Source organism: Peromyscus maniculatus, chromosome 5, assembly GCF_049852395.1.
Source record: "Peromyscus maniculatus bairdii isolate BWxNUB_F1_BW_parent chromosome 5, HU_Pman_BW_mat_3.1, whole genome shotgun sequence".
Lineage (NCBI taxonomy): Eukaryota > Metazoa > Chordata > Mammalia > Rodentia > Cricetidae > Peromyscus > Peromyscus maniculatus.
In genome coordinates, this window is record NC_134856.1 from 41,898,380 (window position 1) to 41,919,981 (window position 21,602).

At 50.4% G+C, this 21,602-nt stretch overlaps 1 protein-coding gene across 4 annotated transcripts in view; it reads left to right on the plus strand.

The window, feature by feature from the left end:
- Positions 1 to 21,602, plus strand: part of Zfhx3 (zinc finger homeobox 3) — a 256,316-nt gene that overhangs the window by 227,981 nt on the left and 6,733 nt on the right. For all 4 annotated transcript variants that reach the window (XM_076572127.1, XM_006974131.4, XM_076572129.1 and 1 more), the window contains 4 exons: positions 1,037 to 1,170; positions 1,425 to 1,625; positions 11,765 to 11,867; positions 13,286 to 18,742. In XM_076572127.1, the coding sequence (XP_076428242.1) occupies positions 1,037 to 1,170; positions 1,425 to 1,625; positions 11,765 to 11,867; positions 13,286 to 18,742 (5,895 nt within the window). The remainder of the gene's footprint in view (positions 1 to 1,036; positions 1,171 to 1,424; positions 1,626 to 11,764; positions 11,868 to 13,285; positions 18,743 to 21,602) is intronic.

Sequence of the window (21,602 nt, forward strand, 5' to 3'; positions counted from 1 at the left end):
ATGATCCCAGAGGTGGGACAGTAAAGTTGGGAGCACACGGTTGTTCAGGTCTTTGAAGTGGTGTGTGCTGTGGGGTGTCTTTCTGTATGCTGTGAATATGTGTGGCTCTCACTTGATAGTAAATAAAGCTGCATAGGCCTATGGCAGGGCAGGATGGAGCCAGGCGGAAAAATCATGAGAGGAAGGGTGGAGTCAGAGAGACCCAAACCCACTGCCCCAAAGGTACAACAAGATGTCAGCAGACCGGTAACCCACAGCCACGTGACAACATATAGATTTATAGAAATGGGTTAATTTTTTTAAAGATTTATTTATTTATTTATTATGTATACAGAAGAGGGCACCAGATCTCATTACAGATGGTTGTAAGCCATCATGTGGTTTCTGGGAATTGAACTCAGGACCTCTGGAAGAGCAGTCAGTGCTCTTAACCTCTGAGCCATCTCTCCAGCCCAGAAATGGGTTAACTTAAGATGAAAGAGCTAGCTAGCAAGAAGCTGAAACCATAGGCCATACAGTTTGTAATTAATATAAGCCTCTGTGTAATTATTTAATAAGCAGCTGTGGGACCGCAGGTGGGAGAGATTGGTCCAGACTGCTGGGCAAGGCAGGACCAGAGAAATTTCCGTCTACAGGTGTATCTGGTGCTCAGGCTGGCAAAGCATTTGGTGACACTCTGCCACCTGCCCAGCTTCTCTCCCCCAACCCCATATAAAGCAGCAAGCTGTGTTTAGGTAGTGGGGAATTAGAAGAGATTGAATTTAGACCAGCCTTACTCCGGGGCCTTTTACTGAATTTCTTCCCTTCTCTGTCCGACCTTCAGCTGTTAAGGGAGTAACAGGAATTGATGGGGTTAGGGTGGGGGTGAGAAACGCACACTGCTTGTTCCCAACGTGCATGGTCAGTCATCCTTCCTGAAGTTTGGGGTCTTAAGAAGCTCCCGTGCTGTCCCGGTATGTGGCTCCTCACCCAGCACAGAGCCCCCTCAGCCGACCTGGTCTGCCCACTAGACTGCATCTTCCGCTTTCTCTTTCAGTGTCATCCAGTCAGGCAGAGAAGGAGTTGACAGATTCTCCTGCAGCCTCCAAGCGTGTCCCCTTCCCAGGGAGCTCCGAGACTCCACCCTCTTCGAAGAGGCCGAAAACATCAGAGGAGGTCAAACCGGAGCAGGTGAGGCCAGAGGGGCCTGCTGTTGTGTGTGTGTGTGTGTGTGTGTGTGTGTGTGTGTGTGTGTGTGTGTGTGTGTGTGTGTGTGTCGGGGGGCAGGGGAGGGTGTTTTAGATGGTGATGGAGTGAATGCTGTTGTGGGGCGAGGTATTTTGGATGTTGGTGGGAATGAACTTTCGGGTGATTGGGGATCCTGGGCAGACGGTCTTTGGGGGGAAGCCGACGACTCAGTCCGTGTGGTGGGTGTGTCCCCACAGATGTACCAGTGCCCCTACTGCAAGTATAGCAATGCTGACGTGAACCGGCTCCGGGTGCACGCCATGACCCAGCACTCGGTGCAGCCCATGCTCCGCTGCCCCCTGTGCCAAGACATGCTCAACAACAAGATCCACCTCCAGCTGCACCTCACCCACCTCCACAGCGTGGCACCCGACTGCGTGGAGAAGCTCATTATGACGGTAAGGCAGCCAAGAGGGGGACCCTGTGGCTTCTCCTTCAGAGGTCAAAAAAGTCATGCAGTGACGTGAACAAGGTCTGTTTGTTGGCCAAGAAAGCCAGTGTAAAATTGGCAGCATGAGGAAATTGTCCCAGTTCTGTGACTGAGGTTTTACTGTACCTGTCCTGTACTTGGTGTGTAAGCGTGGTGGGTAGGGCTGTGGCCCTGATTCGAGAAGTTACTATTCGGAGTCTCCAGGTCCTTATGGCACAGTCTTGGGTCTGCCTAGCTCTTCCGTTCATTATGCCTTGTTTCACCCCTGTAGCCAACTATTTGAAGAATTCTGACACATTCCCATTAACAGATAGGGAAACTGAGTCTTAACAAAGTCGTCCAACCCCATGTGTCACTGGTCAGATAAGATTTGAACCCACATCTTTCACTTGTGGGTATAACACTGGAGTGTGAGGCTTTCTCGAGTGGTATTTTGTTCTCGGAGCAGGAAAGTCATCCATTTGGGTATGGCATGCTGGTTCACAAATGCAGGCTTTTACCCCTGACACGATGCTCTGATGCCTGTAAGCACGGAAAGGCTAACTCTTAAATGGCCGTCACAGGCATGGCCAAAGGATCAGTGTTAACGTTTAATTCCAACCACAGTGTGAAAACTGCAGGACGCTGGGGCTGGCAGCAAAGCCACTTCCGGCTCTGCCGGGTTGGCCAGGAGAGTCCTTTCCTGGTCACCAGAGGAAGCAGCGGCAGCAGAGCTTATTCTCACTTCCCGTCTAGCATTGGTTCAGCAGTGAGATAATAAGTTGATGCGGTTGACATTTCGTGTGGCAATTTCCAGAGAGGTAGTCCATTCTGACTCCCATGTTGAATGTGCACATTGCAGACACATCACTTTGAGGGCATTTCCAATTCCATTTGGTTAGGCAAAATTAATGAATTGTGTTGTATAAGGATGTTTAGTCGTGGTGATTGATGTGCCAAGAGGACATGAAACGGCCAATGGAAAACTCTAAAGCATACAGCCTGAGCTTCCGTCCAGAGAGCTTTCAGGCATGAATTCACTTTCCATGGGCATTTTCAGATAGGCTGGTAAACTCTGTGGAAAGATTCTCCGTGTAAGTGCAATGGGTCCTTCTCCTGGGAATAGGGGAGGTTTCTGCATGACAGGTTTCCCTGGCAATTCCCACCAGCCATGGAAATAAGAAAGGGTTTTCCTGGGCATTGAAGGAACAGGAAGAGGCATGGGAGACAATCATTTTCTTTGCTTAGCTACATTTTTCTTGTGCCTGGATGGTTATTTCTGTTGTTTAATAATGGATCTAGGATGGCAACAATGAGCCTATAGTAATCTCCATGCCTGGTATACATTAGATAGTAAAACAGTTTTATATCCCTCACTACTAGCATGTAAATTGTATTTCAGATATCCACTGTTGGTCATGTTTTAGTTTTATTTATTTTGGTTTCTCGAGACAGGATTTCTCTGTGTATCCCTGGCTGTCCTAGAACTCGCTTTGTAGACCAGGCCGGCGTCGAACTCACAGAGATTCTCCTGTCTCTGCTTCTGGAGTGCTGGGATTAAAGGCATGTACCACCACTGGCCAACTTAGGTGGTCATGTTTTTATAACAAAACTAGGAAGACAAATTTTAAGTGGTAATTTTCACGATCACTATGAATCTTTTGCCAGTAGAATCTTCAAGGGCAGTTCTTACTATGGTGTTTGCTTGGGCCCAGATCCCTAAGATCATCCTGGAAGTGACCCACTAAGTAGTACTTTGTCAAGAAGTGGTTTTCAGCCTTTTAAAAGACCATTGAAAACAAGGCCACAGCCATCTGAGCCCATTCTGTGCACACTAAAACTCAATAAGCACTGTCATGGGCCCTCCTGGTAGCAGTGTGCAGATACAGAAGGATGCCTGATGGTGCCAGAGAACGCAAGATTTGCTAGTTGATTAGCTTGTTCTTGAACCCCCGATGATGAGATTATGTAGGGGAAACTACTACCTAAAAACCCCTTGCTTTGTACAGAAACCTTGTGTGCCTCGTCTTTCCAAATAGAGATGTTTTCTAGATGTTTCTGAGAAGTGTGCAAATTATGGAAAATGTGCTGGTTATGGGAAAGCAGTTGGCTAGTGTCAGTGGGCTGATAGATTGTGAAGGGCAGTTGGAAGAAGTGAGACATGTGGGAGGTGTGAGTGTTCAGTCGACTTCAAAGCGCACACGGGGGGTGCTCAGATGCACTGCTGGCTGCTTGGGAAGCTGGAGTCGTGACGGGGCTGTCCCATGGACTGGTTCTTCTAATCGTGAGGATAATTTTGCAAGTGATGTGTTTCCTTCTGGATCCTGGACAGATGAACCACTAGGGCGGGGGGAATCTGCAGCAGTTCTCTAGGGTGAACCCAGAATCCTCTTGGATGACTAGACTACTGATCTTGGTCAGATGCCAGAGTTGTTCTTCTGAAAAGTTTGGTGTTAAGACGGAATTTGCAGTTGCTCTACAACTAAGTGATGATAATGAACCTGTGGTTAAAATCATGTCCCTGAAGGGTATTTCACGGTCATTTTATTAGAAAATTGGCCCCAGGAAAGTATTGGTTAGGCTTTCTGACAGTTTATCTGTTTGTGCTTTGCCAAGTGGAGCAGTGCGCTCTGGAAGCGATCTGATGAGGATGCCTCTAAACCAAGTCTGCTTCCTGTGTTTGTTTCATCGTGAAGGAGCAGCCGGTGTGTCTGCTCGTTCATCCTCCCAGAGGAGGAAGTTGTCTCTGGGGTCCTGGATGGCAAGGCAAAAGGCAGTGAGCAGAGTGGCACAGGCAGGTGGCTTGGGCTGCAGAAAAGGAAAAGCTGGCCAAGGTTCCCAGATGCACGATCCCCGGCGGATCTAAAGCTAGACATTCTGAAGAATTTTTACTCAGTGCCTCAGTCTGAAGCCTCAGGAAGTAGCTTGTCCTGGGTTTCAGTCCATCTGAAAGTAAATTCTGCCCTGATAAATGGAAATAAATGACTTTTTACGCAATGCCTTTCCGTTCTGTTGTAAATGGAGAGTGTTTTGAGGAGGCTTCATTTAATAATACCTTATCAGACAGCTTTCAGGAACCTGCAGTGTCTAATACGTCTGTTGCTATGGTAACAGCTGCTTGCTTATGCTCTGCATCTCATATCTATGTCTTCCATGGGTCCCCTTCTTTTTACTGATGAGGGGGCTTGAAAAATGCTCTCCACTGGCAACACTGGCAGCACCGGCCCTCTGCCGTGGAAACCACACCCACAGCTCTCGCTTCTGCGTGGCCAGTTGGAAACAGCTCCAACAAGATCTTTTTACACATCCTAAGAGGGAAGGAAATCCCTCAAGCTTAGGACTCCTCCACACTTGGCTGGGCAATCCCCCACCCCATGATGATTTCAAGTAACCAAGTCTCATTTCCAGACAAGCCAAGGCTTCAGACTGGGGGAAATGTTGGTGCTTCTACTCTGTCCCTGTATTTCCCTTCTTTGGGGGGAGGGATGAGAGCCTAGGACATATGTTTCTTGCTCCTAAATAAGAATGGGAAAGACCACCCACCATGCATTTCAATACTCTTAAATTATTCTAATTGATCAATGTCTTCTTAGTGACAGGACACACCACTGGGATCCTAGATCATTAATATGGGACATTTTCTTTGTTCCTTAATCACTTAACAAAATGGACCTCACAGCTGCAATGAGGCTGAGCCAGGAACACCTTGTCCTGTAGCCCTTCCTCTTCCTGGTCCACAATTACTCCGTGTTTTCTACACGCCCAGATGCCCCTCTTGTGCGCCTGGCCCTGCCTTGCCTGGGGTTTTCCCCCAGCCCCTCTTTTGGGGACAATAGTTTTGTCTCCTGTGCTTTCTAGACGGTGTCTATGACTGCTCCACTCCATGTATGTGGGGATCTCGGGGCAGGCCCTCCCCCTCCCCCACAAGGGGGCTCCTCTGTTCGCCCAGCCCTGGGGCTGTCACACCCACCTGCGTATCAGCTCTTTCACTTTGTCTCCATCTCGGAGGAAGGTAATGAAAATAATCGGGCTTCATTAATTCCAAGCCCTGTGAGATGATAGCCATTTGGAGGCTGTTTGCCAATTAGATGGTCTAAATTAGAAGTGACCTTGGTATATTGCCACTGCTTGCCTCTCGGGGTCTAATGAAGCTCTGCTCTCCAATCCATTCTTCCTTGGCTCTCTTGGCTGTGTGTACACACATGCACATGTATAACTGTTTGGTCTTTCTTGTCTCCCTTCCCCCTCTTAGCAGTCTTTCTCATTCTCAGTTTTTAAACTCTGCTTCTGGTCTTTGTTTTTATTCTGGTCTGCACAAATGTTAATGTAGCCTATAGTTGTGTGTGTGTGTGTGTGTGTGTGTGTGTGTGTGTGTGTGTGTGTGTGTGTATGAGTTTTAGACATTACAAATAACTATATAAATGACCACTTAGAATCCATTTTAGAAAGGAAATGGGTGGCGAGGAGGTAGAGAGGTTAGTCAGTGACTTCAGAGTTACAGGAGGATAGGAAGGGTGCATTCCAGTGTTGTGTGGCACAGGAGGCCGACTGTCCAGTGTTGGGTGACGCAGTAGGCCAGCTACCATCAACAGCAGTAGATACCTCAAATGGAAGCTTTCTAATGCTTTCTGAAGGAATGATAAATACTTGAGGAGATGACTATGCCAAGACCTTCATCTGATCAGTACACAGAGTATATGTGTTTGGAAACTTCATGTTGAGCCCCATACATTTGTACAATTATGTGTGTCAGTTAAGGATTTTTGAAAGTAGACCAGGTGGTACACATCATTATCATCCAAGCACTCAGGCAGGAGGATTATGAGTTGGAGGCTTGCCTCAGGCTATGTGACATTCATGTCTTAAAAAATAAAATGGAAAAAGTATGCTGCTATTCTTCTTATTTTTAAGATGATACGTAGACGGAGAGACAAGGTCCGGTAGAGACTGTGCTGCCACGTCTCACCTGCAGTGAGAGGGAAGTAAAGGGGATTCTCTGAAGCTCTGCCGTGGGTGGGGCCCAGGGTGGCTGGCTGCAAATGGCTATGTGGGGTTCGTACAGGGGAGGAAGGGAGCCGGTACCTGTGGAGGGGTGTACAGGGGAGGAAGAGAGCCGGTACCTGCCTTCGCTCACCAGGCATCACTCCGTTCACCACAGCTGGAGTCCAGTCCTGAAAGCAGTCAAGTTTTAAGTGAATACCTAGAGTTTTGGGACAGAAACTGTACTTCGTTGACCAGGATGTAGAGAGCGACTCGGTCCTAAGGCTTCCGGTCTTCCTGGAAATCTAGGTCTTGGCAAATCTACCTTTCACCCAGACTGGTTAGCCTTTTGGAAGGATGCCCTCCTCAGTGAAGGTTGACGCCAGGTTCCTCAGGGTTTCTTAGAAGATAGCATGTGTCTGTCGTGTGGAAGGTGTTGATTGTATTAATCTAATATAGGCCACCTTATCTTGAGGTAGCCTTGACAGATAAACTTGAAGGATTACTACCATGGGGGCTAGTAGGGTATAACCTGAGCTACACATGATGTTGAATGTAGACCTTCAACATCTGTGACCTGCAGGCTGGCTAATCTTCATAACTGCAGTTTCCCCCAAAGAAATGACAAATAGCAGTAATCTCTTCAAACCATGGTAAGGACCAGAACTACTAAGACTCTGGGTGTACAGGATGTATCTTTGGTGTGTTGGGGTCCACTCACCACACAGAATCTTGAAAGGGATTAATTTATAATCCAAAATATTGATCTAGGAAGAGGTTAGAAGTAGGTATATTCATGAAGCCATGTCACCAATTCCAGCTGGCCAGCAGGGGAAATTCACTTGAGTCCATGGATTTTCCCATTGGGGAACCTTTGATTCCTTGAAATTATGTGAGATAGTCTGTGCTCACAAATGTTTTTCCTTGGAGGCTACAACTGTCATTGAACTTTCTGAGAGGTTGAGGTCTTCCCAGCCTACTCTGGGTGGGGAGCTTCTTGGGAATAGGAACCCTGAATTGCCACTGCATTTCACAGGCGTAAGCAGAGGTCCTGCCCAATGGCTAGTAAGTGGAAGGCAAATGAATGAACAGAATCACCCAAGGCCCTCTCTTTCGCTGCTTTGGAATGGCTTAAGCATGCATGGAGCTGCTTGGCATGACACCCTTTGGTTTCTATTGTTACGTCTGAGTATTGCTTAGACTAGAGGAATTTCAGCCTTGGATAGAATGCCCCATTTCTCTCACTGAACATGATGCCTATTCACTTGTTCGGAAGATAGTAAAGCCTCTGCTTCCAGATTTTTCGGTACCTGCTTTTCAGCCAAGGGTTTTTCCCAGCATTCCCTTCACCTCTGCATAATCTGGAATGTACTTAATTTGGCTCAGAAGAGCTGGGAAGAAAGCAAAGTGTCATGGCCCAGACTAATCTTTTGGGAGTAATGACTCTAATCAACTGATTTTTTTTCTTAACCAGAAGAACTCTATCTTAATGTTAAGTCTATTTAAATATTCCTGGACAATAGATGTGACTTCACGCGTTTGGTATTTATAGATATGCAGGTGTGGTAGTTTTCTGTTGCTGTGATAAAACACCAAGAGCAACTTGTGGAAGAGAAGCGTTTATTTTGATTGACTATGGTTCTAGAGAGAAGAGTCCCTCATGGCAGGGAGGCATGGCAGCAGGCATGGAAAGCTGAGAGCTCACATCTCAAGCACAAAGCAGAGAGAGAGAACAGGAAGTAGGGTAAAGCAATAAATCCTCAAAGCCCACCCCGAGTGACACACTTCTCCCAGCAAGGCTGCACCTTCTCAGCCTCCAAACAGCACCACTAACTAGAGACCAAGTGTTCAAATATGTTGCCTACAGGAGACTTCTCATTTAAACCACCACAAATGGTCATCAGAAAAAACATCAGTCCATATGTGTGTAGGTGTCTGAGCTGATTGTTGTACTGGCCATAGTTGGGGGTCTGGATGGGTCCGGAGGGGTGGCAGAGAGCAAGGTAAGATCTATTTATGTGTCACCTGTGGAAAAGTCATTGCCGGGGTCCAGTTATCTGAGGATCTCAGAGGTTTGGCCATATGTAGAATGGCTGTGATTGGGCCGGGGCCAGGTTTGACCGTCTGTACACTCACTGCTTTGATGCACCTGCTGGAAGAGAAAGCCTTCCCAGATCTTCACTCAACATAGTTGAGGGACTGATGTGCTTGGCCCACAGAGACTGTGCTGTGACATTCTGAACCTTCCATGCAGTCCAGGAGCAAAATATGATTGGAAAACAATGGCGGCCAAGGCAACCACTAAGGGAGCACCACCTTTGGACTCCTCCTCCATGAGCTGTTGGCATGATTACATTTCTGGCCCTTTAGGAAGAACCTTGGAATACAAAACTCTGTGAACTCTGAGGAGGAAGAGACACAGGCCTAGAAATACTAATATTTGGGAACTGATAGGGGCCTCACTGGTAGTCTACACAATGAGGCTCCTTCCTCGTCAACCTTGGTTCAGACACATGCATACGCAGACCCTTAGTTCCCTTCAGGGATCTTCCGCTTTGCCTCCTGGGGATTTCTTGCCTATTAAATTTTATATGCCAGCTCACTGCCTGCCTCCCCAGGACAGGTTGGACATAGTATAGATGAGACAAGGCATGCAGATAAAAGTCACTCCTTAAACACACATGGGCAGGAGTTCCAGGTTTGGAGGCCAGATTAAGATGCAGAGGAGCATGTGAGGTTGATGATTATATTTCGGGGAGAGTTAATTGATGGAAGGTGAAGGCAGACAAAGAACCGCTGCTTACTGCCTTCTTGAATCCCAATCAGGAATTATGATTAAAGTCGCAGCGAGACAACAGAGGGCTGATGAATTGGTGTCTTTTTTTTTTTTTTCCTTTTTTGCCGTCATTCACACTTGATTGACTTCAACCTTTCAAGTGCAAAAGTCTCTCTTTTCCATTATTATTCATAGCCATCTGAGTTTTTCTAATTAAAGTGTATGAAAACAATTACTGATCCGTCGTACTGAGTCTGTTAAGGGGATGTCTGCCTTACTGTAATGCCTATAAAAAGCCCACGGTTTTCTATAATGATGTGCAGCTGAGGTGTTAGATAATTTTATTCTTTTTTACTCTGTAGGGCTTTTTTTTTTATTTCTCATGATTCATTTTTCATAATTCCTAAAGATCCCAAAAAAGGACTGATCCTGCAGCTACAACTGAGAAAAGAGGTGGGGGGGGGCTCTTTTTTCCCTTCCCTTTCTCCCCTCGTACCCCCAACCTCGTGCTCTCCCTTGGCTGAGGACTATAAATTAATCGGTGACCTTTCACTCCTTGGATTCCCGCTGGACTCCCCAACCACACTGGTCAGAAATGCTTTCTATTAAAAAGAAAATGGCTGGAAGAGTGTGGTGGTCTCTGCGCCATTCTGGACAGTGCGGCGGCGGCAGCAGCAGCAGCAGCGGGCTCCAGGCAGCCGGTAGCCTGCGATGCAGCTGTCTGGGGGTGGGCACATGCCCTTCACACTCACCTGCCACACACCTGCTCTCCCTGCACGGGGCTTCTCAGGACCCTTCTCTGGAGCACCTGTTGGCTTCTGGGGCTGCAAAGAAACCGTCACACACCTAAATGCAAACTCTCTTCGGTTAATGGTCACAGCTGTGTGGGTTGACCTGTTGTTGATGACATGAGAGAACATGCCAGCAGCCATCTGAGAAAGGCTGGGATCTTACAGCCACTAAAATATTTTTACAATATTAATTTTACACAAAGCTCTAAGTGAAGCGATTCTTGCAGTGAAGTTTTGTCTGGTTGGTACAGCAGGGCCCCCAGAGGGGCCAGTCACCCTGTCACCACCTCCCGTTACTTCTCCACCAACTGTCAAATTAAAGACAGTTTCTCATTCATTTTGCATTGTTATTCCTGCCAAATTTTCCTGCCTCATGGCCGGCAAAGAGAAAGTGCTGTTATTTTCCCCCTTTTAGTTTTGAGAACGTCATACATGTATACAATATGATCATATCGACTCCCTGCTCCCCATTTTGTCCTCCAGCTCCATCATGTCTCACTTAACATGCCTGCCCCCCTACCCCATGAGGTAGATAATCTACAGCTCCCACCTCATCCTGAGCTACAGGGTGGTTGCTGGGAAAGGGAGCATTGTTTGGTTTTTGAGGATGTGGCCACCAGTGGGTTGTACATGCATCTTAGGGAGATTGTTGCTTTTTAGATGGAGAGCCCTTATTCCTTACCCTGGGTACTGAAGGCCTGTGATAAGTTGTTGGGACTGGCTTCTGGCCACACAACAGAGAAAAAAAAGTCTGAGGATCTGACCTAAAATGTAGCTACTTAGATCGGAGCTAATTATGGAAATGCTCCATTAGGGGCTAACAGCCTAGTCTGGAGGTCAGGGAAGGTGCCCTGGTGTAGAATGCGGTGCCGACTTAGCTGGACGGCTGGGCACATGTTCCCTCTGATGCTGTGTTCCTCAGGCACAAAGGCTCTAGATGAAATCCTGACTTACGTGAGTTCCAAAGCATGCTTGTTTGTACGTGCTCGCAGCTTGTAAGGGGTTCCAGTGCTGTCTCCTGGAAGATGTGCCGTGTGGCTGCGTGTCCTTAGCCTCCTTTGTTCCTCTCCCCTTCCCCTTCCCCTTCCCCTCACTCCGACTCCCCTCCTTTCCTTGCCTGAATACATTTTGAAAACAGTGCTACAATGCTCCCCGCTTCAAGATTACCATGTACTTTACTAGGTATGATTTAATTAGGGTCTTATTATGTTTTCAGCAGCTTAAGGTGGGCCTTTCAACTTATCTACCTAATTGGTTGCACAAGAAGTTTCACAGCCCATGACAAAACATTGTCAGTGATCAAAGTCAAAATTCTGCATAAAAGAAAAATATTAATAATAAGATTATTCTTCAAGTGTGCACTGCTAATTATGTCCAGAATGTAACCGTAGAAACACTTTTGACTGATGTGAGCTTTGTCTAGTAAACATGAATCTTCACTGAGCTATGAAAAGTGGCACCTCCAGCTTAACACTGGTGAAGGCTAATTTTGCTTATTAAATAATTTTTAAACCTTTCATATTTGGTGTCTGTTTCCTCCACGCTTTGACTCCTCCGGTTTCTCTGCGTCTCTCTCCTCAGGTGACCACTCCTGAGATGGTGATGCCCAGCAGCATGTTTCTCCCTGCAGCTGTTCCAGACCGAGACGGGAATCCCAATTTGGAAGAGGCGGGGAAGCAACCTGGTTAGTGTCATTAGTCTTTCCTCCGACAGACTGAAACACGATGAATTCTTGGGTCAACATCGTCATGGGGCAAGGGCCTAGAGGTTCTTTAGAATAGATCCTGGGTGAATGGGACTGGAGGGTCTCATCACCTAAAACTGTACACTTTCAGTCTTAGGATGTATCGTGTAGACAGTGGGTTCACATGCTTTAAAGATAAAGGGCTGTGCATGAGATCTGGTGAGATACTGGTATGAGACGTATGTGCACACCCGTGCACACCCCCACCCACCCACCCACCGCCGGGAGTGCACAGTTAAAGGGCTAAGTTGCTAGAGACCTGCCATTTGGAGATCTTAAGATCCCTTAGTTGTCTTTCTTGCTACCTTTGCATAGGATTCTTGGAGTCTTCTGGAAGTGCCTTATTGTAAACATTGCATTTGGAAGGACCATGGCCATGGACCTTCCTGCCACAGTTGTCACGCCACAGAGCGGTTCTTAGGCCTCTGCGAAGCTCTCCTAAGTCTCAAACACACTCTTAAGGACACCTAAGGCCCACACTGCGGGTGCCTAGCCTTCTTCTTTGTGACGTGTCCATATTAGAAGTGGACCTGGGAAGAGCCCGAGTATTTATGGATATGATGATCTCACTGTTTAAAGAAAAAACAGTAATGTATTTTAGTAACTGGAAATACTTAACTGCTTACTGAATATTGCTGACATCCTAAAGCCACATTAATACTTAACTGCTAGCGGGAGCAAGTACCTGGGCTCAAGAAACAGCGATGAAACAGAAATAAAAAAAAAAAGGAGTCACGTTGAACATGAGACGGAATGCCTTTAAGAAACCCAAAACCGCCAGGCGGTGGTGGCGCATGCCTTTAATCCCAGCACTCGGGAGGCAGAGCCAGGCGGATCTCTGTGAGTTCGAGGCCAGCCTGGGCTACCAAGTGAGTTCCAGGAAAGGCGCCAAAACTACACAGAGAAACCCTGTCTCGAAAACCCAAAAAAAGAAAGAAAAGAAACTCCAAACCATGTAACTTCCTCACAGCTTAGGACAGTACTAGTGCAGGTGTCCTTTATAACAGATCTAATGTGCCAAATTTTTATAGCCAAGAAAAGTGAACATAAAAGGCACCATTAAGATCAGTAACCTTCAAACTACCCTGTGGGAAACTGACGCGTCTGAGTTAATTAAATACTATTTAGAAGACTGTTAGGTCTGTGATATGACACGGGCATGTTCTGAATTGGACCTGTTTACATCCCTCTATTCACCTCTGTTAGTGCGCACCTGTGTACTGCGCATGCGTTCTAGAATCGGGCCCTGTGGAAAGACGCTGGCGCTTGGTCAGGTGTTTCCTGTGTTCGTAAAGCCTGGCTAGATGAATGGCTCTGAGTGCCACACTGGGAACAAAGCCTTCTTTGTTTTTTTGCAGAAACTTCAGAGGATCTGGGAAAGAACATCTTGCCGCCGTCCGCAAGCGCAGAGCCCAGTGGAGATCTGAAACCCTCTTCTGCTGACCCCAGCGGCGTGAGAGAAGACTCGGGCTTCCTCTGCTGGAAGAAGGGGTGCAACCAGGTCTTCAAGACCTCGGCCGCCCTGCAGACCCACTTCAACGAGGTGCACGCCAAGAGGCCCCAGCTGCCGGTGTCCGATCGCCACGTGTACAAGTACCGCTGCAGCCAGTGCAGCCTGGCTTTCAAGACCGTCGAGAAGCTGCAGCTCCACTCGCAGTACCACGTGATCAGGGCTGCCACCATGTGCTGTCTCTGCCAGCGCAGCTTCCGGACTTTCCAGGCTCTGAAGAAACACCTTGAGACAAGTCACCTGGAGCTGAGCGAGGCGGACATCCAGCAGCTTTATGGAGGGCTCCTGGCCAACGGGGACCTCCTGGCGATGGGCGACCCCGCCCTGGCTGAAGACCACACCATCATTGTTGAAGAAGATAAGGAGGAAGAGAGTGACCTGGAGGATAAGCAGAGCCCCGCAGGCAGCGACTCTGGGTCCGTACAGGAAGATTCGGGTTCGGAGCCCAAGAGAGCTCTGCCCTTCAGGAAAGGCCCCAACTTTACCATGGAGAAGTTTCTAGATCCTTCCCGCCCTTACAAGTGTACCGTCTGTAAGGAGTCTTTCACCCAAAAGAACATCCTGCTGGTGCACTACAATTCTGTCTCCCACCTGCACAAGTTAAAGAGAGCCCTGCAGGAATCGGCAACTGGCCAGCCAGAGCCCACCAGCAGCCCGGACAACAAACCGTTCAAGTGTAACACCTGCAATGTGGCGTACAGCCAGAGTTCCACGCTGGAGATCCACATGAGGTCCGTGCTGCACCAGACCAAGGCCCGAGCAGCCAAGCTGGAAGCGGCGAGCGGCGGCGGCGGCGGCAGCAACGGGACGGGGAACAGCGGCGGGATGCCCCTCAGCTCCTCCACTCCAAGTCCCGTGAGCACGAGTGGGGCCAACACCTTCACCACCACCAATCCCAGCAGTGCGGGCATGGCTCCAGGCTCCAGCTTGCTGAGCCAGGTGCCCACTGAGAGTGTGGGGATGCCGCCTCTGGGGAATCCCATCAGTGCCAACATCACTTCCCCTTCGGAGCCCAAGGAGGCCAACCGGAAGAAGCTAGCAGATATGATTGCTTCCAGGCAGCAGCAGCAACAGCAGCAGCAGCAGCAGCAACAAGCGCAGACGCTGGCCCAGGCCCAGGCTCAAGTTCAGGCACACTTGCAGCAGGAGTTGCAGCAGCAGGCTGCCCTGATCCAGTCTCAGCTTTTCAACCCCACGCTCCTTCCCCACTTCCCCATGACCACAGAGACCTTGCTCCAGCTGCAACAGCAGCAGCACCTACTCTTCCCTTTTTATATCCCCAGCGCAGAGTTCCAGCTCAATCCTGAGGTGAGCTTGCCTGTGACCAGCGGGGCTCTGACGCTGACAGGGTCAGGCCCTGGCCTGTTGGAAGACCTGAAGGCTCAGGTCCAGATCCCACAGCAGAGCCACCAACAGATTCTGCAGCAGCAGCAGCAGCAGCAACAGCAGCAGCAGAGTCAACTCTCTCTTTCCCAGAGTCATTCAGCCCTCCTTCAGCCAAGCCAGCACCCTGAAAAGAAGAACAAACTGGCCATCAGAGAAAAGGAGAAAGAAAGCCAGCGCGAGAGGGAGGGGCCGGAGGGGGGAGAGGGTACCACAGGACCAAAGGAATCACTGCCGGATGCCTTGAAGGCCAAAGAGAAGAAAGAGTTGGCACCAGGGGGTGGTTCCGAGGCCTCCATGCTTCCTCCCCGCATTGCTTCGGATGCCAGAGGGAATGCTACCAAGGCCTTGCTGGAGAACTTTGGCTTTGAGCTGGTCATTCAGTACAACGAGAACAAGCAGAAGGTCCAGAAGAAGAACGGAAAGACGGAGCAGGGTGAGAGCCCGGACAAGCTTGAGTGCGACTCCTGTGGCAAGCTCTTCTCCAACATCTTGATTCTGAAGAGCCACCAAGAACACGTGCACCAGAACTACTTCCCCTTCAAACAGCTCGAGAGGTTTGCCAAGCAGTACAGAGAGCACTACGACAAACTGTACCCGCTGAGGCCCCAGACCCCAGAGCCGCCACCCCCACCACCCCCGCCTCCTCCGCCCCCACTTCCTGCGGCACCCCCCCAGCCGGCTTCCACGCCAGCCATCCCTGCATCCGCTCCACCCATCACGTCGCCTACCATCGCCCCGGCCCAGCCCTCCGTGCCTCTCACCCAGCTCTCCATGCCCATGGAGCTGCCCATCTTCTCGCCACTGATGATGCAGACCATGCCGCTGCAGACTCTGCCAGCTCAGCTGCCCCCTCAGCTTGGCCCTGTGGAGCCTCTGCCTGCCGATCTGGCCCAGCTGTACCAACACCAGCTCAATCCAACCCTGCTCCAGCAGCAGAACAAGAGGCCTCGCACCAGGATCACCGATGACCAGCTCCGAGTGCTCCGGCAGTACTTTGACATTAACAACTCACCCAGCGAGGAGCAGATCAAAGAGATGGCCGATAAGTCCGGCTTGCCCCAGAAAGTGATCAAGCACTGGTTCAGAAACACTCTCTTCAAGGAGCGGCAGCGTAACAAGGACTCCCCGTATAACTTCAGCAACCCTCCCATCACCAGTTTGGAGGAGCTCAAGATTGACTCCCGGCCCCCCTCGCCAGAACCCCAGAAGCAGGAGTACTGGGGCAGCAAGAGATCCTCGAGAACGAGGTTTACCGACTACCAGCTCCGGGTCCTTCAGGACTTCTTCGACGCCAACGCTTACCCAAAGGACGATGAATTTGAGCAACTTTCTAATTTATTGAACCTTCCAACCCGTGTCATAGTGGTGTGGTTTCAAAATGCCCGACAAAAGGCCAGGAAAAATTATGAGAATCAGGGAGAGGGCAAGGATGGAGAGCGGCGCGAGCTTACGAATGATAGATACATTCGAACAAGCAACTTGAATTACCAGTGCAAAAAATGTAGCCTCGTGTTTCAGCGCATCTTTGATCTCATCAAACACCAGAAGAAGCTGTGCTACAAGGATGAGGATGAAGAGGGGCAGGATGACAGCCAAAATGAGGACTCCATGGATGCCATGGAGATCCTCACCCCCACCAGCTCCTCTTGCAGCACCCCTATGCCCTCACAGGCTTACAGCACCCCAGCACCATCAGCCAGTACGGCTCCCTCTGCGTTCTTGCAGCTCACCGCGGAGACGGATGACCTGGCCGCCTTCGGTTCGAAAGCAGAGGCGAGCGATGAGAAGCCAAAGCAGGCCGAGCCTCCCAGTGCGCAGCCAAACCCAACCCAAGAGAAGCCAGGACAGCCAAAGCCGGAGGTGCAGCCGCAAGAGCAGCCCGAGCAAAAGACAAATGCTCCGCAGCCCAAGCTCCCGCAGCTGGCCGCCCCCTCCCTGCCGCAGCCTCCGCCACAAGCCCCGCCTCCGCAGTGCCCCCTCCCCCAGTCAAGCCCCAGCCCTTCTCAGCTCTCCCACCTGCCCCTCAAGCCCCTCCACACATCCACTCCTCAACAGCTGGCGAACCTACCTCCTCAGCTCATCCCCTACCAGTGTGACCAGTGCAAGCTGGCCTTCCCGTCCTTCGAGCACTGGCAGGAGCATCAGCAGCTTCACTTTCTGAGCGCGCAGAACCAGTTCATCCACCCCCAGTTTCTGGACCGGTCGCTGGATATGCCTTTCATGCTGTTTGACCCCAGCAACCCGCTCCTGGCCAGCCAGCTGCTCTCGGGGGCCATACCTCAGATCCCTGCCAGCTCAGCCACTTCTCCTTCCACGCCGACCTCCACCATGAACACCCTCAAGAGGAAGCTGGAGGAGAAGGCCAGCGCCAGCCCCGGGGAAAACGACAGCGGGACGGGAGAGGAGCCTCAGCGAGACAAGCGTTTGAGGACGACTATTACGCCAGAACAGCTAGAAATTCTCTACCAGAAGTACCTGCTGGACTCCAACCCGACCCGGAAGATGCTGGATCACATCGCGCACGAGGTGGGCTTGAAGAAGCGCGTGGTCCAGGTGTGGTTTCAGAACACCCGAGCTCGGGAAAGGAAAGGCCAGTTCCGGGCTGTGGGCCCAGCCCAGGCCCACAGGAGATGCCCTTTCTGCAGAGCACTCTTCAAGGCCAAGACTGCCCTCGAGGCTCATATCCGGTCTCGGCACTGGCACGAAGCCAAGAGAGCTGGCTACAACCTGACTCTGTCTGCCATGCTCTTAGACTGCGATGGGGGACTCCAGATGAAGGGGGACATTTTTGACGGAACTAGCTTTTCCCACCTACCCCCGAGCAGTAGTGACGGCCAGGGCGTGCCGCTCTCGCCCGTGAGTAAAACCATGGAGTTGTCCCCTAGAACTCTTCTCAGCCCTTCCTCCATCAAGGTGGAAGGGATTGAAGACTTTGAAAGCCCCTCCATGTCCTCGGTTAACCTGAACTTTGACCAAACCAAGCTGGACAACGACGACTGTTCCTCCGTCAACACCGCCATCACCGACACCACCACGGGGGACGAGGGCAATGCCGACAACGACAGCGCGTCGGGGATAGCAACCGAAACCAAATCTTCCGCACCTAACGAGGGGCTGACCAAAGCCGCCATGATGGCAATGTCCGAGTACGAAGACCGCTTGTCGTCTGGCCTGGTCAGCCCGGCCCCCAGCTTCTATAGCAAGGAGTATGACAATGAAGGTACAGTGGACTATAGTGAAACCTCAAGCCTGGCAGACCCTTGCTCCCCAAGTCCCGGGGCCAGCGGCTCCGCGGGCAAATCTGGTGACAGCGGGGATCGACCCGGGCAGAAACGTTTCCGCACTCAGATGACCAATCTGCAACTGAAGGTCCTCAAGTCGTGCTTTAATGACTACAGGACGCCCACTATGCTAGAGTGCGAGGTCCTGGGCAATGACATCGGACTGCCAAAGAGAGTTGTCCAGGTCTGGTTCCAGAACGCCCGGGCAAAAGAGAAGAAGTCCAAGTTAAGCATGGCCAAGCATTTTGGTATAAACCAAACGAGTTACGAGGGACCCAAAACAGAGTGCACTTTGTGTGGCATCAAGTACAGCGCGAGGCTGTCTGTACGTGACCATATCTTCTCCCAACAGCATATCTCCAAAGTTAAGGACACCATTGGAAGCCAGCTGGACAAGGAGAAAGAATATTTTGACCCAGCCACTGTACGCCAGTTGATGGCTCAGCAAGAGCTGGACCGGATTAAAAAGGCTAATGAGGTCCTTGGACTGGCGGCTCAGCAGCAGGGGATGTTTGACAACGCCCCGCTCCAGGCTCTCAACCTCCCTACCACGTACCCAGCGCTCCAGGGCATTCCTCCTGTGTTGCTCCCCGGCCTCAACAGCCCCTCTCTGCCAGGCTTTACTCCATCCAACACAGGTGGGTCCTGCCTGCTGCAGGTGACGGTTGTCGGAGGCGAGGAGACGCTCGGTTTTGTAGTGTGGTGACCAAACGCTCTGGGTGGTGGGCAGGTAGGAAGCTTGCCTCTTTAGTCTCCCCGAAACAACAGGATTGCAGTTCCTATGGCAGTTCCCATCCAGCCATGTGATGGGACTTGGATTCCTTGGACTCTCCTGTGCTGGGATGGAAGTGCCACTTCAGAGTATCTCCTCCGACATCACTCTCAGGGTGTCTGTTACTAAGAAACATCGGGCATACTAATTTCCAACCTTGTGGTCCTACAATCTCACTCACGTAATTGTTATAAATAGGAAACAACGGAATTGCCTAGCTGAGACTGTACTGTACCCTGTAGCAGCTGGCTGGAGGGAGTTGAAATCAACCCTCTGGCCTCAGGCATGCAGTCCTGCCCAGCTTTCGAGAGCAGGAAGCTGCCCTTCGGTGCTGGGTGCTTCCTCCACAGTTTTCTTCTCTTCAGAACAGTGACTAGTTTCTACAGAGGCTGTCTGTTAGAGTTCACTGACCAGGAATCTTGTACTGGGTAATGCAGTTCTTAGTTTGGACATGAAAACATTTAATCTTTCTTAGAAATGGTGAATGTGCACTCTAGGGATCCTCAGCCATTCTTTCCTTCTCCCTCACTCTTGCTCATCTGGAACCACACTCTCTTAAAGATGGAGACTCCTGCAGTCCTTCCAACAGACATCCCTTTCTTGTTTCTCCTCATCTGTCTTCACCCATCTTCCCGTCCTTGTTAAGCATCCTGTGAGGGTTAGGCACATGCTAGCGAGTCCCTTCTCCAAAGGTCTAGGCACGCACACCAGACCCTCCTAAGGCCACCTTGTCTTTCCGAAGCTTGACGCTTCAGGTGCTCCCTAGAGCAGTCCTAGTTAAAATAACTTGGTGGTGGTGGTGGTGAACAGAACATAAGCCACTGCATTCCTGCTCTCGGTTGCTTACCAAAGGGAACAAGGAAAGAAGACAAAGGCTGTTGGCGTACATATATTGCACAGACTGATGCTGAAGCCAGGAGACCAATCGTGGCAAGTGGTCGGACATTCGGATGATCCTTGCAGCCTAGGGCACTGGCAGGAGAGCAAGCTGTCCCAGCCTATAAGGATGTGAGAACAGGAGAATCGGGACCAGCAAGAGGGCTTGTTGGGTGAAAAAAGCACAGGCCATGCAAACCCGATGACTTGGTTTTGATCCCCAGAACCCACAAAACATGCTGATACATTGGCAAGATTCCAGATGAGAAGTGGAAACAGGAGTCACCTAGAAGCATATGGACTAGCTAGCCTGGATACAGCTGGGCAGGCATAAGAGAGACCCTGCCTCAACAGCGGGAACCGATGCCCAGAAGATGTCCCTTGGCCTTCACATACCCACGATAGCACATGAATACCCTCCCCCCCACACACACACACACAGATGATAATAAGAATTTTTTAAAGTAGACTTAGAATGTCTTACAGGTGAGAAATCTGAGGCCCAGAGAGGTCAAGACCATTCAGCAAGCTAGGGTAGGAGCCAGAACTCCCACCCAGGCCTCTGGGCTCTTCCAGTCAGTCAGCAGGTAGATGTGCTGCTGCTCAGGTTCTGACCACGTAAGAGTGGACTGGAGATACAGAGCTGTGCTATTCATCCTCAGGGCAGCCAGGTGTTCCCCGGCTGCCAGCCCCTCAACTACTGCCGCTTGTTGAAGCGCTGGACCTGGAACGGGAGGGAGGGGACCTGTGTCTGTCGGGCCGTCGCTCTTTGCACGTGCGCATTCCTGGAGTGCCTGCAGTCTTCTGCTATAGAAGACTGAGGTTCTAAGGAATCTACTGGGGAACCAAAGGTCACACCTCTGATGTGGGTCAGCCGCGGTCCACACAGGGTCAGCCCGACTCCACGGTAACTGAGTTTCAGGGGGATGAAGTACCTTGCCGGGTTCTGATCTTACACATCAGAAGGCCAGCATTATGGCAGCCGTGTGCAAGTGCGGCCAGTGCAGAGCTTGGCACATGGCAGGGGTTCAGTGAGTGTTCCTTCAAGTTGGAATCTCTGGGCAGTCGTCAGTTGAACACACACGAGTCCTTCTGACCTGAACCTTTCTTTCTCTTGAAAGCGTGAAGCCATGGGCGTGGGCAAATCCACAGACGACCTCAAACCTGGCACAGGCCCACTGTCCACCGGCACACAGAAAGCCATGCCCTGAGCTTTATAATCCCCGCTCAGCCAACAAGCCTTCCGTCCCTGGTGTTCGGTGTTCTTTGAGGAAACTGGATGAGCTGCCCTCAGTGGCTGTACTGAGGGAAGCATTGGTTCTCCTGGGATTGGCAACCGCCCGAGCAACCTTGCTCTTCGCTTCTGTAACTTGGAGGTTTTGATACACTGTATCATTCAAGTTGAAAATGAACACAGTCTTCATCCAACTCTGGGCTTCAGAGTGTTTTATTGTGCCGGTTCTTGTTTTTTCCCTCCTCATGAAGACAGTGTCGTGTTATGCAACCTCTACCTCACCTATCTGGGAGAAGGTAGTCCTGGTCAAATGCTGAGGAGTGGTAACGTGTCCTGTGATACACTGTCTAGTTTTTCAGCTGTGGTAAAGGTGGAGGTGTTCCGAGGTCTGTGTTCTCTAGCGCCTGCCTTTTCTCAACATTGTACATTGTCCAGTGAACTCTGTCCCTGCCCAGCACATGCCTTCTTATCATGGCCGAAGCTTGGTGTACCATCTGTGGCGATACTCTGTTCCATCACTCTGGGACCCAGTCTTTATGCAGGGGATAGCTGTGAAGCCCATACATAGGCCCTGGGGTGGGTAACATCTTTTGTATGTAGTGATGGATTAGGGTTG